At 41.8% G+C, this 16778-nt stretch overlaps 1 protein-coding gene across 1 annotated transcript in view; it reads left to right on the forward strand.

Annotated features, from left to right (window-relative positions):
* DNAJC13 (DnaJ heat shock protein family (Hsp40) member C13) overlaps nucleotides 1-5579 on the forward strand; it is a 121165-nt gene extending 115586 nt beyond the window's left edge. Inside the window, exon 56 of the mRNA XM_001115526.5 lies at nucleotides 4725-5579. Within this exon, the coding sequence (XP_001115526.2) occupies nucleotides 4725-4831 (107 nt within the window). The 3' untranslated portion in view covers nucleotides 4832-5579. The remainder of the gene's footprint in view (nucleotides 1-4724) is intronic.
* The last annotated feature ends 11199 nt before the right edge of the window (nucleotides 5580-16778 follow it).

A 16778-nucleotide genomic window follows, 5' to 3' on the forward strand; every position in this document is an offset into this window, starting at 1 on the left:
CTTCAGAAACCTGGACTTCATTTGTTCCTCACCCCTATCCACATGCTCTAGTAACTATAGGGAAAAGGTATAGGCAGTAAAAAGCTTCTTGCCTTTCCTTTTACTTGGATCTGTGGGGTGGCTTCTGAATGAGATATGAAAAGTGGCTGTGAAGGGATTAGAAGAAGGTTAGGGAAAAAGAAAAGTTGGGGTATACAAATTTCTTCCCATCCCTGAGCCGGCTTAAGGGACAGCAAGTTCTGTACAGGCCTGGCCAAGTGGGGAGATGGTGTAAAACCCAACCAGGAAGGGACTTGGAGATAATGAGTCTTCCAGAAGGCCATTACTGAAGCCTGCAGACATGTCCATGTAGAACAGTCTGGACAAGCCGTAAGCATTATTGGCCCCAGAATTGTGAAATTCTGGGCATGTTATCAATCTGGGATGCTCTTCTGTAGTGATGTTAGTTTTTTGAGATTTTTTCGTCAGCTCTAGTCTGTCCTATTTGAAAGGACCAACTTGCTGGCTACAGTGGCTTTTGTCTGTAATCCCAGCAATTTTGGAGGCCAAGGTGGGCAGACTGCTTGAGTCCGAGTTTCAGACCAGCGTAGGCAACACAGCAAGACCCCGTCTCTACAAAAAAATACAAAAATTTAGCCAGGCATGTTGGTGCATGCCTGTAGTCCCACCTACGCGGGAGGCTCTCTTGAGCCTAGGAGGCGGAAGTCGCAGTGAGCTGAGCTCGCACCACCACACTCCAGCCTGGGCAACAGAGCAAGACCTTGTCTCAAAAAAATTAATTAATTAAATTACATTAAAAATGAACCAACTATTTCAAGAGTTAAAGCTGCTAACTCTTGCCGTCTGCCTGAAATTGTAGTATATAAGGTGTCAACCCTACATCTTCCTCTAATTGCAGATGATGTAGGCAAATTAAGAGATAAATTAGGTAAATTTACCACCAGTTGGATTGATGTGTGCTCATTGCTTGAGTTGCCAAATGTTTTTTGTGTTTGAGCTTTTCATTGATGTATTGTGTATCATGTGTTTGATAAAAGGGGCATGTAGTTCTAATAATGGTAAAATACCATGATGTGGAACTCCAGGAATTTATAGTGTTGTATTGAATTGGGATTGCATTTAATTAAAATGTGCCCTGTGCTACTTCCAAACTTCAGAAGATACAGATGGTACCCCGCCCCTCTGTAATCATTGAAATCAAGGTTGCTGACTGGGCGCAGTAGCTCACGCCTGTAATCCCAGCACTTTAGGAGGCCGAGGCAGGCGGATCACGAGGTCAGGAGATCAAGACCATCCTGGCTAACACAGTGAAACCCCATCTCTACTAAAAATACAAAAAAATTAGCCAGGCGTAGTGGCGGATGCCTGTGGTCCCAGCTACTCGGGAGGCTGAGGCAGGAGAACGGCGTGTACCCGGGAGGTGGAGCTTGCAGTGAGCCGAGATGGCGCCACTGCACTCCAGCCTGGGCGACAGAGCGAGGCTCTGTCTCAGAAAAAAAAAAGAAGAAATCAAGGTTGCTGTGACAACACACATCACCAACCCTTTCTTCTAACTGATGTCTTTAGGTGAGTTTGGCAGGTTAGGTAAACTTTAGGACATGGGGAAAAACAAAGGAGTGAATTACTACTTCGAAGTAAGATAAAAATGACCAAAACTATGTTGTCTTCTCTCTGGCGGCTGAGTAAATGTCATTCAGTCACATGCTCAAGATTTGGGGTAAAAATTTTAAAGTCCTAGCTAGGTTAGGATTACTCAATGTTGAAAAATTGAAATGAGACTGCCTATTTCCATAGTTTCTCTAGCCTGGCATATTTTGTTTTATGACAAATGCTTATTTAAAGGTGCCTCAGTGGAATTTTTCCTGTGGATGCAGATAAATTGTGGTTACTCATTATCCAGGGCCCTTGATTACTTAGCCATTTGTTAGGTTCTAGAACAGCTTGGTGCTGTCTCAGAGCCTCATAAAAAATAATTTCAGCGGTGAAAATCCTCAAATTACCTCACCTAGAAAATCAGTAGCAAAAGAAGGAATAACAGGAAAAGGAACAGAAGCCAGGGCGAAGATGCTTTTAGGAGCCAGAATTGGAGATAACTTTTCACATATATACTTCATCATGGTAGCCAATTCGGTTTTGTGGGATTCTCTGTAAATTTTCCATCTTTTCTCATTTCTCTGAAGTCCAACAACCTTGTGCAAACTTGCCACATGCCCATTCCTGGCAGCCCCTGTGCTTCCCATCTTTCTCTGGAGAACACAACTGCTCTATTCCATGCAAGTGACCAAGCAGCACCTTTTAGCCCCAAGAAACCAGACCTCAAGGAGAGGCCAGGGGCCTGGGGAGAGCACCTCGGATTTCATTTGTAGAACTATCCAGGAATTGATTTTGATTTGCCTTTCCTAAAGAGGCAAATGATGGTACTAAAATTTGGTTTCTTCCAAGCCCATCGTTTCACCATTTAGATTTTAGCTCAGAGGTTCCCACATTTTCTCAGTTCACAGTGCCCTTAGTAGCGCAGTAATTTTTTCATCCATCCCCACGCCAAAAGAAATACTTAATTAGTTTATGAAGTAATTGCAAGACAAACTTGAAAGTAGTTGTTTGTATGGTAGTCAGCAGATGGCGCTGTGTTTCAAATTTAAAATAACCAGCAGTTAGCTGGATGATGTGGCAGGCACCTGTAGTCCACGTGGACAGGCCGAGTCCAGCTACTCAGTCGGCTGGGTTGGGAAGATCACTTGAGCCTAGGAGTTGGAGGCCTGGATAAGGGGGGCTCTTAAGGGAGTTGCTTGAGCCCAGGAGTTCAAGGCAACATAGACTGCCATCTGTTAAATACACACACACACACACACACACGTGAAGGGAATAAATAAATACCCAGCAATGCCCAGGAGTTCAAGGCAACATAGACTGCCATCTGTTAAATACCCACCCACACACACACACACACACACACACACGTGAAGGGAATAAATAAATACCCAGCAATGCCCCAGGGTGCCTCAGCACACAGTTTGAGAACTGCATCATTAATCCACTTTCTAGATGTAGCATTCGTGGTTTGGTCTCATAACCTACTATTTTGATGGGAACCAAGTTGAGCCCACAGTCAGAATTGCTCAGAAACCACACAGTCTGGAGTGTTTGAGGTCTTACTGTTAAGGGTTACATCTTTGATGAGACCTACTGGATGGTTTTGCAGTAATGGTGCTGCAGCCTAAAGTTCAGAGAGTGACAGGTGGTGGGAAATGATCACAGGGTGCTGCTGCAGCTCTGAACTGTGTTGTTAGAGGGTCTTTGTTGACCTGCTGGCCTTTTTCCTGAGCAGATGGTGAAAGGCCTGGCATCCTGATTGGCTCAAGGCAGGAGTTGATAGATGCAGGCTCCCACAGTACCTTAAAAAGGGGAAATATTTTTTGTAAGCTCTACAAGTACAAGGTTTTTATAAGTACAGCATTCCAAGTACCTGGGCACTCTGGTTGGCTTCAGTTACAGCTCACACAGGCTGAGTCATCTCTGCCCGTGTATCTGTGCAAGCCATTTCACATCCATAGTACCAATACTTTTAAGGTCAAAAACAAGATGAATCTGAATGGTGGCCTTTTGTCCTCCACCAATCCCTGTTTCTACCTTCATCAAACTACTCTGCTGTTTGCGCTTCCTCACAACTTCCCTTGCTGCTTATATTTCTTTTTTCCCCTCAGGTGTCTCTCCTTCCCTTCTAACTGGCAGCAGCCCCCTTCACCTCAGGAGCGGGCTTTAGATCCGCTCTGCCAGGCAGCTTGCTAACTTCTGTGTAGCTCTCTGAAGCAGGTAGAGAAACGTTTTGCTAAATGCATGCCACTCCCACTGCCTTTCTAGTCCTAACCCTTCAATGTTCCTTAGTTGTTTGCCTTGTTTCCTACAATTTCAGCTAAAACTATTGCTCAGTATGCAGTATTACGCTACAGTGTCCCTTCCAAGTACTTGTTAGTTTGTACAGTGCTTCTGAGATGTAATTAAATGTTTATGCAATGTTTAAAATAAACTCTAGAGGGCTAAAGCCATTAATATGCCCATAGGACATATGGTAAATGCTGGCATATATAGCATTTTCGTGCAACAGAAACAGAATCAAGGGAGAAATATGACTAAAATATCAATACCCTTTCACGTAGCATTCTTGTTTTAACCTATGATAGATGGATGTCCAGAGCCTTCCTTTTCTTTCTCAGAGTCTTTGGTGTAGCAACCCTTGTTCATTTGGTGTTACTTGTTATAATAGCATTTCTTTGCACCAAATGAAAATAGGTTAGTTTGAGTGTTGACAGAAGTGTTTATGTTGAATTTTGTCACATATGACTTTTGGATGGGCTGAGTGTAGTTTCTTTTGTCTGTTTCCATTTTTGTCCATTCGACATAATTCTTTTCAGTGCTCGGAATTTTTTGAAAGATTGAAAATGAAAGATTCCCAAATGTAAGAAGGAAAATTTTTTCCGTATTTCCACACCAGTGTTACTGTCCAGCATACATTTTGAAATGATTTCTAGTCTATAGTACAGGCAAACATGAAAATGGTACTATGTAGCTGTTGATTAAGGTATGGATACACATTTAGGTAATTGAAATAGATGATGAGTTTTGTGTGATGGAGAGCCTGAACAGGCTCTGACATTTTTATAAAGGTCAGTGTTTTCACTTGACTCTGCTCTCTAGAGGTGTGTGTTTTCCTTTCTCTCTTGCAGGACCTGGAGTTGCTGGCTACCTTACTGCAGGTACATCCACGTCGGTCATGTCTAACCTGCCACCTCCCGTAGACCATGAGGCAGGCGACCTTGGCTATCAGACTTGAAATATTCACAACAGACAATAAACGCTGAAAGGCCAGTGCCGAGTCCACATTCCTCCAGCTGATACGTTGAAGCAAACTCTTACTGCCTTTCTCCTGGTTTCATGACAGTGTTACTCCTTTTTCTATAAATATATTTTTAGGAAAAAAGTCAGTGATTCTAATTGTATCACATTATAAGAAAGCACTCTGTGGATCAACCTAAGTGGGTACACAAGAATTTTTTTTTCTTGGTGTATGTAAGCACATTTGTTCCTTTATATCTGTTTACAAAACTGTGAATCAAAAAGACAAAACTTTCTTCCTAGTTTTTGTAATTTTTTTTTTTGAATTAGCATGACTGTAGGGTTGAGCTACAGTCAACAAAAATTGGGCTAAGTCACTTTTCCCCAGGAAAGAATATTTCCCTCTCCTGCATCAAGTCTGCGTGGCCATCCTCCCCCCACCGTCCAAGACTATTAGGTTTTGTCCCAGCACTCCTCACTGGCATCCTCAATCATTAACTTCTGAAAGCTCACAGTACACCTTAGTATGTATAACTGGCTTTACCAAATTGAATGAAGAGGAGCTTGTGCAAAAAAATTTAAAAATGGATGTCAAGATGTTATGTAAGAGATTAGTGTAATTGTGAAATGTTCTATACACTATCAAATATATAAAGCTTTCTATATTGAATGTACATTATACAGATCATTCATATGTGTACATAAAATTTTAAAAATAAAGGGAATTGACTGCTTTGTTAATGAGATATATTTGTTCTAGTTTAATCTTTCCCTTTGAAGACCTCATATATCTTTATTTCTAAGACAGATGAAGTATTAAACAGACTTATCTTACATTCGTAACCATTCCTAACTTTAATATTGCAGCCACATCTAAGTCTCCAGACACAGCATCTCATTTATTTTTCATACAACACTCAGGAATGGGTCAGGCTGTTAATAATGTGTGATATTAATTCTGTTTTTAAGAAGAGAAAATTAAATAGCCAGAAGATTTTTCAAATAGCAAGTCTCAGCACATAGATTTTCTAGTGTGACCACAAATTACAAGAAAATATAAACATGGAGAATATAAACAAACAATTCTTAAAGAATGGGGAAATACCCACACTTCCAAGTTTCCTTTCAAAGCAAGAACCGAGTTTATTCCACAGTTGATGTGTAAGAACAGCCAAAATGGAAACTTACTCCTATTCCAAATCACTAATGCAAACTTTTGCATGAAGTTTATCATCTCTCACAGATTATGGAATAATATGTTAATGCAAGTATTTTAATATGTAACTAGGGTTTTAGTTTCTAGACAATAGATGGCCATAAAAATGTTCACTGAAAGAAATTATAACAGCTAAATTGTGATTAGGTATTTAGGAGAGCATAAATCAACATAACAATTTTTTCTTTTAAATACTAAGAATATAAGTATTGTGAATACAATAAAGACCCATTAAAGTAGTCTGCAATCATTGATGTTTAGATGTCAATAATAGTTCACCTTTACTGAATATTTACTGTCTGCAAAGTATTGTATAACCTCATTTTATCCTCAGAACAAACCTGTGGGCCAGTTAATCCTCAGAACAAACCTATGGGCCTGGTACTGATATAATTCCCATCTTCCAGGTGAAGACCATGAGGTTCAGATAAGTAAAGCAGCTTACTAAAAGTCACACAACTAGTAAGTAACAGAGTAAGAAATCAAAACTCTTAATGTGACACTGAGGTGTGTATCCTGAGCCATTAAGACGACAGCAATGTCAGGCAAGTGTCTGTGATGGGGAAAGTTGAGTTTTGATCTTTGAGGGTGGGGGCTTTATCTGAGATTTAAGTATGAAGTCGTTTGCTCCAGTCCTGAGATACAAAAGTGAGACAGCTTGAGCAGGGTAACAGGAAAGTGTATATAGGACACCTGGAGGGGTGGGGGTTGTCTGGTATGGCTGGGGGATAAGGATCCAGAGAGAACCCAGCCTGAGACCCAGGGAGGAGCCAGCTGGACGGTGTCCAAAGTGCCGGGCTGACACATTAACATCAAACCTAATAGTGATTCGGGAATGAGATCTGTGTTTTAAACAGCAGTGTGGAGTGATCACTTTGGTATGTTTGTTGAGGGAGGGGCTGTTTAGAGGTAGCAAAACTCAGAGATACACCCTAGTAACCCACAGTCCATCTAAGGAGCAGTGCAGAGGCAGAAACTGGAAATGGGCAAGAGACCATGCTGGACCCTCGTCCATCCACCGAGGATCACCTCCAGATGCTCAGCTCAAGAATCCCTTTCAGTCTAGAACTTCAGCAATCCTTCTCATGCTGAAATTGTTCATTATATGAAAATTGTGTAAATAAGCTTTATTAGGATTTTGGGAAGAGCACTTGGAAAAAATATTGCAGATAAACTTTCTCGCAACCTCCTCTGACTAGGAATTTAACTGCCTACTTGAGTTTCTGGGAATGCATGGCCCTCCTTTTACTGGCCAGCAGCAGTGTGACCAAGGAAGGCAGACTTTGTTTCCTTATCTACAAAATAAGGTTAATTCTGAGCCCATTCCTCAAAGGGGTGTTACGAGAATTAAATAGGGGTATTATGAGAAAAAAAAATCAAAATCAGTCCCCTTGAAATAAGATAAAAACCAGTGGTTATGAGGAGTTGGATGGATGTGCTGTCCAATGAGTTATTAATCAGGTGTTCTTTTAAATGACTGAACTCCTTTTACAATATATAGTTTCACGGTCACATGTGTGCTCATGCCACTTTTGTGATGGGACAGAGGAGGACAAGGACTTCAGGGAAGCTAGTTGTTTGGGAGTAAATGGTTGTATCTTCCCCCAAAATTCATAGGGTGAGGCCCTAACCCCCAGTGGTATTTGGAGATGGGGCCTCAGGGAGGTAATTAGTGTTAGATGAGGTCATGAAGGTGGAGCCCTCATAATAGGGATAATACCTTAGACACCAGAGAGCCCACCGGTACCTCTCCCCTGACACCTGACATTCTGCATCAAGAGGTCACATGAGCACACTGGGAGCCAAGTACAAGCCAAGAGAAGAGGCCTCAGAATGAAACCTAACTTGCTGGCACATTGATCTTAAACTTCCCAGCCTCCAGAACTGTGAAAAATAAATTTGTTGTTTAAGCCACCGGTCTATGGTATGTTGTTATGACAGTCCAAGCAGACTAATACATAGTGTTGGCTGAAGCACCAGTAACAAAGAAGAAGAGAGTTTGCTCATAGATTAGTAGGACAAAGGGCTGGTTGGAGCCAGAGCCACCTGAGCCTTGATGGGACTTGGTATAAATTCAACTCAAGCACCTTCAGAAACAACTGACAGCCTGTCCTGAAGCTGGGGAGGCAGACCCCCAAGGCTGGCCCACAGCACACACCAAAACTTGGAATGGGCACTAAGTTAGAACTGGGTGACTGCCTGGCTCCTCGGAGCGTTTCCAGTTTTGTTTTTGTTTTTCTTGTGTTGTTTTTATTTTTTTTTTTTGAGTACATGTTAAGTTTTGAGTATCCAGGTTATATCAGAATCACTCCTGGATGCCCAAGGTGTTGATTCCATCCTCATATTAACCCCAAATGTTTGTGTGGATTTTGGTTGAATTCAGTGTTTTACCCATTATCTTGTGTCACCTGGTCTGTTTAAATCAGGGCAGGAGAACAGAAGTAAGGTATCCTGGAGCCGGTATGGACCAAGTTGGGGCCACCTGGACTGTGGTTCTGGCCTTCACCAAGTGACCTTGGAGCTGTCACCAATAAGTGGGGGTCATTAATGTCTCCCTTGTGGGGATATTCGGGAGATCAGGAATAATAGATGTAAACACCTAATAGGGTGTCAGCCTTGTAGACAGAGCGTCTAGGAATGAGGAGCTGGGCGCTGTGAGGTTGTGTCAAGGAAGAACACTGGCTTGTCAGGCAGATTCTGCCCTGCTTAGGTTTCTGACATTGGGCATTAATTTTGTCTATAAAATGCCTGTTTGACCTGGTCAGGAAATCTTTGGTGTTAAGAATCTGTTGAAATATGTATAAACCCTTTATGCAAAAATGCCCAAAAGCACATATTTTAAAAATACCCGAAAACTCAGTCCCACTGTCACCCCAGTTAAAAACCTCAGAACTAGATCACTTCTCAGAATTATTGTTTCCCATAGATGACTTTCTGTGAAATAAATTCTTTAACTCCTCCATTGTAGTAGAAACTTCAGGTATTTCTCCTGGTCATCAGTGCTTTCCTATTACTAGTTGTTACTACGTGTGTTGTTTAATATGTCATTTAGCATTTAAAGCAAAGAACTTCACGTCTGGATTATTGACCACTAATTTCCAAATTTAGGGAGTAAAAGGTGGGCGAGGCTACTGTGGGTTCCAGGGTCCCATGAATACAGCAAATAGGGTGGCCAGTTTAAAACATTTGTTTTGCTGGGCGCGGTGGCTCAAGCCTGTAATCCCAGCACTTTGGGAGGCCGAGACGGGCAGATCATGAGGTCAGGAGATCGAGACCATCCTGGCTAACGTGGTGAAACCCCGTCTCTACTAAAAAATACAAAAAACTAGCCGGGCGATTTGGCAGGCACCTGTAGTCCCAGCTACTCGGGAGGCTGAGGCAGGAGAATGGCGTAAACCCGGGAGGCGGAGCTTGCAGTGAGCTGAGATCTGGCCACTACACTCCAGCCCAGGCGACAGAGCAAGACTCCGTCTCAAAAATAAAAATAAAACGTTTGTTTTGCCATCAAGCTTATGAAAGAAGATGTGTACATTTCCATCATTTTTACAAATCCCCAATTTAGGGAAATAACTTTGTAAGAGAAGAGAAAGGCCCAGAGCTGTTAATGAAAACTCTGTTATTTACACAAATAAGAATGTTTCATGCTTAAATTTTTTAACATTGAAAAGAATATGGTTTATATACAAGTTATGCAGTTATCCTGTAGGAAGAGTTTTCAGCTATTGTCCAATGGCAGTAGATAAACCTAAGGTCTACAGAGAACATTGGCTTCATTCCCTGGACCCTAACCAATGCCTGTGAGCAGGAAAAGAGGAACTCATGCCCTCAGTCTCTATTTCAGGGAAAAGTTTACGAAGATGTGGCATGAGTCAATGAAAGAATGAGTCATTTGTCTTCAAAAGGAAAGGTCATATGGAAGTAATTCTACAAATATTTAGCTATGCATAAGTTCAGGAAAGTCACTGGAGTTACTTAAGCTCAAACCCCAATCTCACATTTTAGTATTTTACATGATTCAAAATAGCCCTTCGTATGTATCTATCAGGTCTCCCAGCATTCCAAGGCAGGAAATGGAACATTTTTCCCAGCTTTAAATGTAAGAGCTGACCTGAGGACAATCTTGTCAACACTAAAACAATCAAGGTGAGTTCAGAGTAAGCAAATCTAGAGTTTGGAGCAGAAAACTTTATCAAGTGATGCACAGCTGGATGATCCCACACCCTTCCTGTGGCAGAAGTTTTCCTAAAGCGACTCAGCCCTGCGGAGAGCCTTCGAAGGCAGCCCTTAGTGTGAATGCTGACAGGTGTTTACCTCCAGGTATGGCAGTAGAAGCACAAAAGACGCCAAAACAGGAAGAAAAAAGGAAATCTGGAGGACACTAGGAAGAAGAAAGCATTGGAAAAGAAAGCTGTCTAACTATACCCTCAGAGATAAGCATTGCATCTACAAAACAACAGGATGCCACTTCGAAAAATTTTTCCCACAGAAAATCAGGTCTTAAAATTTTTTAAAATAGAAGAAAAACAATAGAAGACATTGACAGAGAACATTGAGGAAATCTTGTCAAGCAGAGTAAGATGAAAAAATAGACAAAAGAGACCCAGTTCAGGGAGCCCATTATCCAAAAAACTTAGATCCCAAAAGAAATTCTAGTTTTTGGCCGGGCGCAGTGGCTCACCCTGTAATCCCAGAACTTTGGGAGGCCAAGGCAGGCAGATCATGAGGTCAGGAGATTGAGACCATCCTGGCTAACACAGTGAAACCCCGTCTCTACTAAAAATACGAAAACGTTAGCCAGGCATGGTGGTGGGCGCCTGTGGTCCCAGCTACTCGGGAGGCTGAGGCAGGAGAATGGCGTGAACCCGGGAGGCAGAGCTTGCAGTGAGCTGAGATTGTGCCACTGCACTCCAGCCTGGGCGACAGAGTGAGACTCTGTCTCAAAAAAAAAAAAAAAAAATACTAGTTTTGAAAAGGGGCTGAGAACAAAATAAAAAATACAAGCCCTTTCCCAGTAAGGAAGACTATGCCACTGAAGAGGCCAAGGGAACTTGTCCTTCACCCTCTGAAGGTTTGCTGAAAAATCAACTTGAAAACACAGATTAATTGGAGAAAAGGCATACACATTTATTTAATGAGTATACACAGGAGCCTTCAGAATGAAATCCCAAAGATCCTGGGGATATTGTTCACTTTGATGCTTAGGTTCAACAAAGTATTGACAGCCATACTTTGACTGGCCGTGTTTATGATTGGACAAAAGGGTAAGATCAAATGCTAAGGGACTGCGTGGGGAAACCCAGTAAGGTCTGTTTAGACTCTTGGCCTATCTGAGCACGCAGTCCTCCCTTCTGGGTATGGGGCGGGTCCTTCTCTGGAACAGGGGTCCCCTGACCTGTAGTCAAACAAGGTAAGTCGGATAATTTTTATGGCCAGTTTTTACATAGAAAGGTGGAGGGAAAGGGTAATAATTTTAGGTTTTATGGTTGACTTTGGGAAAAAGAGGTTCTGGTTTCTGACCCACCTTGGGGAAGAGACATTCTAGTTTCTGTGGCTAGCCTTGGGGGAGAATGGAACTGAGCGACAGGAGGATAGAAGAGGGTAGATGAAAGTCAGAAAAACTTCTGGTTCTGAGGCTGCTTCTGAGGCCTTAATTTTGGGGTTTGTTTTGTGAGTCCCAGTGTCAGAGGTGTTTGAACCAGAGTGATTCCACCTTGAACAGGGGCTGGGTAACATAAGGTTGAGACCTGCTGGGCTGCATCTCCAGGTTAGGCATTCTCAGGCACAGGATGAGACAGGAGGACAACAGGACCAGTATCACAGATACAGGTCATAAAGACCCTGCTAATAAACAGGATGTGGTAAAGAAGCTGCCAAAACCCACCAAAACTAAGATGGCAATGAAAGTGACCTCTGGTGGTCCTCACTGCTCATTATACACCAATTATAATATATTAGCATGGCAAATTATTCCCACCAGCACCATGACAGTTTACAAATGCCATGGCAACATCCAGAAGTTACCCTATATAGTCTAAAAAGGAAATTTTCTGGAAAACTCATGAATAATCCACCCCTTGTTTAGCATATGATCATGAAATAACCATAAAAATAGCTGGCCAAGCACGGTGGCTCATTCCTGTAATTCCAGTACTTTGGGAGGCTGAGACGGGTGGATCACGAGGTCAGGAGTTCAAGACCAGCCTGGCCAAGATGGCAAAACCCCGTCTCTACTGAAAATACAAACAAAAATTAGCTAAGTGTGGTGGTGTGCACCTGTAATCCCTACTACTCGGAAGGCTGAGGCAGGAGGATCACTTGAACCCAGGCAGTAGAGGTTGCAGTGAGCCAAGATCATGCCACTGCACTCCAGCCTGGGCGACAGAGCAAGACTACATCTTAACAACAACAACAACAAAAATAGCCAACCAAACCAGCAGCTCTCAGGGCTACTCTGTCTATGGAGTAGCCATTCTTTTGTTTCTTCTTTAATAAACTAGCTTTCACTTTATGGACTTATCCTGAATTATTTCTTGTATGAGATCCAAGAACCCTTTCTTGGGATCTGGATTGTGACCTCTTTCCAGTAACACCAACACCACCGAATGCCAGCCCAGTAGATGAAAATCAACCCTTACAAATGCACGTAATTGTGAAATTTTACCATATGAAAACAAAGATGCTATAACCCTCCAGGGTGTGGCAGGAGAAGAGGAAACGTTTCTGAGAAAAGAACAAGAATCAGAATAGCACTGGATTGCTCAATAACAGTGAAAGAAGACAAGGGAGTGATGCCTTCAAAAAGCTCAACCCAGGATTCTATATCCACTGAAACTATTGATTAAGTGAGGGGACAGAATTAAGAAATTTTGACACACACGAGGTCTCAAATTTACCTCCCATTCTTTTGTAAAAAGTTCCAGAAAGAAGTTCTGTACTAAAGAAGGGGGCACCCAAAAAAGTGTGGGGGCCAAAGTGTAAACTTGCCCGTCACCCTCTGAAGGTTCACTGAAAATCAGCTGACATAAGGCAGATAAATAGGAGAAAAAGCATGCAAAGTTATTAACGTGTACCTGTGGTCCCAGCTACTCGGGAAGCTGAGGCGGAGGATCACCTGAGCCTGCATGTTGAGGCTGCAGGGAGCCATGATCATGCCACTCTACTCCAGCCTGGGCAGCAGGCAAGACTTGGTCTTGAAAACAAAAAACAAAAAACAGCTTTACAGGATACGTCAAAGAAGTCTATTTGGGGGTGAAATATTTTGGTTTTCTTCAAACGAATGGTGGAATTCTTCAAATGGTATTGAAAAGACATTTCAAATTAAGACAACAGCTTGCAGCTGACTTAGACAACGACCCATCCAAATGGAACAGGTTAGAGGCTCTGGGAACAAATTCTTGAAGAAGATGAAATTGATAGGCAATATACGTATTTGAACATATTGAGAGAAGAAAGAAGATTGACATACCTGGGAGAAGAGTTTAGAATAGTTGGGCAGCAAAATAATCATAGCACAATGTAACTGTGATAGGTCTGTTGCTCTATGTGTACAGCAAGTCAACACTCTGAGACGTCGGGTTGCCGCAGAGAAAGAGGTTTAATCATAGGGCCACCGAATGAGGAGACGGGAGGATGCCTCACATCCATTTTCCAAAGGAGTTGGGGCTGAGAACTTTAAGGGTTTTTGAGTAGGCCGAAGCGTGCAAATTGTTGATTGGTAAAAGGGTGCAGGGTGAAGTCATGAGATAGGGGGATGAAGAAACTATATAATGCTGATTCTGTTCCTCTGTGGGGGTCTTATGTACTGTGAAAGCAAAATACATCTTGGGACCCCAAAATCACTAGACGAGAGGGAAAAGTCAAGCTGGGAACCGTGTAGGCAAACTTGCCTCCCATTCTATTCCTAACAAAGATAGCTACAAAGATAAAAAGCAACATACTTCCCTCACAATTTGCCCACAGGGAAATTCCTTGTGGACAAAGGACTGACAGACCTCAAAGTCATCCCTCTGCTCCTGTGGGAAAAATGCATATCTGATTGCCTCCTTTGCCTCATTGTTTTACTAAGCCAGACTAAGGTATAAGTGACTATTCCTATAAATTGTGTACTCAATAAAAGGCTAATCAGAAACCCTCCAAAAATGCAAGCATTTGTCCTTTACCTATGACATGAATCCCCCTCCTTCCCCACTTTGAGTTGTCCCGCCTTTCTGGACTGAACCAGTATACATCTTACATATATTGATGTCTCATGTCTCCCTAAAATGTATAAAACAAAACTGTGCCCCAACCGCCTTGGGCACATGGCATCATGACCTCCTGAGGCTGTGTCACAGGGGTGTCCTTAGCCTTGACAAAATAAGCTTCCTAAATTGATTGAGACTTGTCCCAGATACTCTTTGGTTTACACTACTATGATTATTTTGCTTCCCAACTCTTCTAAACTCTTCTCTCAGGCACATCAGTCACCTTTCTCTCAATGTGTTAAAATACATATGTTGCCTATCAATTTCACCTTCTTGAGGAATTTGTTCCCAGAGCCTCTGACCTGCTCTAGTCTGAATGGGTAGCTCTCTAAGTGAGCTGCAAACTGTTGGCTGTTTCACTGGAATTCAAAACCTTAAAAACATCTTAAGCAATTCTTAAAAGCTTTATTATTCTAATGTGAGATCCTGTCTATAGGAACAATATGCATGCAAATGGATCTAGCGCTAGGAGACCATCAGCACCAAGCAAGTAGGCAAAAGTGCAGCCTAATTAATGCTTAATTATATTTCTGCTCAGAACCCAGCATGCAATTCTCGTCAACCTTGTGGGGACAGCTTCACATATGACATGGTAAGGTAAGGTTCTGACTGGTACTTACATAACTATAGTATCAATGTGATTATATTAGGAGGATGAAAAAAGACTATATTAGGAGGATGAAAAAAGACGGAGTATATGTGAGAAAATAAATACTTTTAGTGGGGAGAGAAGATAAACAGTTGAATTCTCATCTTCTAAACTGAGAAATCAATAGATGACTAGACTACATATGACAGTAATGTTTTATCAAGGTCAAATTCTCGTGTCAATATTGTTAGGTGACATAATATCTGCAGCTAACTCTCAGTTCAGAAACAGGAGAAAGCAAGTGTGAATCTAGATAAGGATATATAGGTGTTCACTATATTCTGCCTCTAACTGAAGGTTTAAGTAAAATAAACCATTGAGAGGTGAGAGTATTATAACTGTACTATTTCAAGACATGGAAGTAGATCTCCATGCCTATCAGTTAGTTTAAATTGTTTTGTTTATTTATTTTATTTTGAGGTGGGGTCTCATTATGTTATGCAGACTGGGCTCAAGCAATTCTTCCACCTCAGCCTCCTGAGTAGCTGGGACTGTTAACAGAAAAGGGGTTTTGTCTCAGGGTCCAAGAGTGGGTTCTTAGATCTTGCATGGGAAAGGGTTCAGGGCCAGTCACATAGTAAAGTTAAAATAGTTTCTTAGAAACTACTCCATTACAGAGTAGGGTGTCCTCAGAAAGCAAGAGGAAGAATGCCCCTACCTTAACCCATTTATGCCTCAGGTTGCAATTTTTTGAATTTTTGCAATCAGACATTGGCGATGACCTTGAGAGCAGTAGGATACAAATAACTCTTGCATGCTTAGCCTTCCAATAATGAAACACTAGGTATAAATGGATTTAAACAAGAATGTTTGCTTATATAGGATATTAGGCCTATAGCGCAGTTTATTATAAAGGCTTGTGACAGGCTGTTAGTATGGTTATTCTCTTGTGTAACTTCTGATGTTGGCAAGAATTTACGAGTGTACTATTATCTTTAGAGGAAAACCTATTTTTTAAAATAAGAATGGCTTTTTCCACTAACTTGTTTCCTCAACCATAAACATCTTGTGATCAAGAGTGCCTAAATTCCTTGGAATGTAATGCAGCAGCTCTTGCTGTATCCAGCCTTTTTTCAAGATGAGTCACTCTGGTTGGGATGCCTCTGACAGGACTATAGGCACCCAGCTATATTAAATGTTTGTAAGTAGTTGTTTATGGGAATGAGAAATTAGCATGTTGGGATGGTGACAGGAAGAACCGCTGATGGTTTTCATAACTAGCTTTGGACGGTAATTTGATGGTTGAACTCTGAAATGTATACCTTTGATTAAAAATAAAAACTAAACTATAAAAAAAGGAGAAATTAAAAATCAGTAAAACCAAAACAAAGATTAGCAGCTTTTGTGGTAAATATAACTGGAAAAAAAGGCAACATTCAATGGCTTAAAAAAAATTCAGAAATAATTTTTTTTCCCAATTGAATGTTTCCTTTTCCAAAATTACCTATGGCCTGCCTCACCCCCATCCTGTGCCTACAAAGACCCCAGACTCAGTTGGTAGAGGAGAGAGAGGTGGCTTGATTTTAGTGAGATGGCTTCACTTCAGTGAGGCTGCTTGATATCAGAGACAGCCTGACTTCAGGGAAGAGCTGGTCAGACTTTGGGGAAGAGATGCTGGACTTGAGGGGAAGACTACCTGCCCATCCCATCCCCTCTTCAGCTCCCCTTCTTTGCTGAGAGCCATTTCCATCTCTTAATAAAATCCTCTGCCTTCACCATCCGTCAAGTATTCGTGCAAATTCATTCTTCTTGGACACTGGACAAGAGCTTGGGACCCACCAAACTGCAGGGACCCACAAAAAGGCTGGCACACCAGTGGAGGAAGTAGACTGCCAAG

The sequence above is a fragment of the Macaca mulatta genome, chromosome 2, assembly GCF_049350105.2.
Source record: "Macaca mulatta isolate MMU2019108-1 chromosome 2, T2T-MMU8v2.0, whole genome shotgun sequence".
NCBI lineage: Eukaryota > Metazoa > Chordata > Mammalia > Primates > Cercopithecidae > Macaca > Macaca mulatta.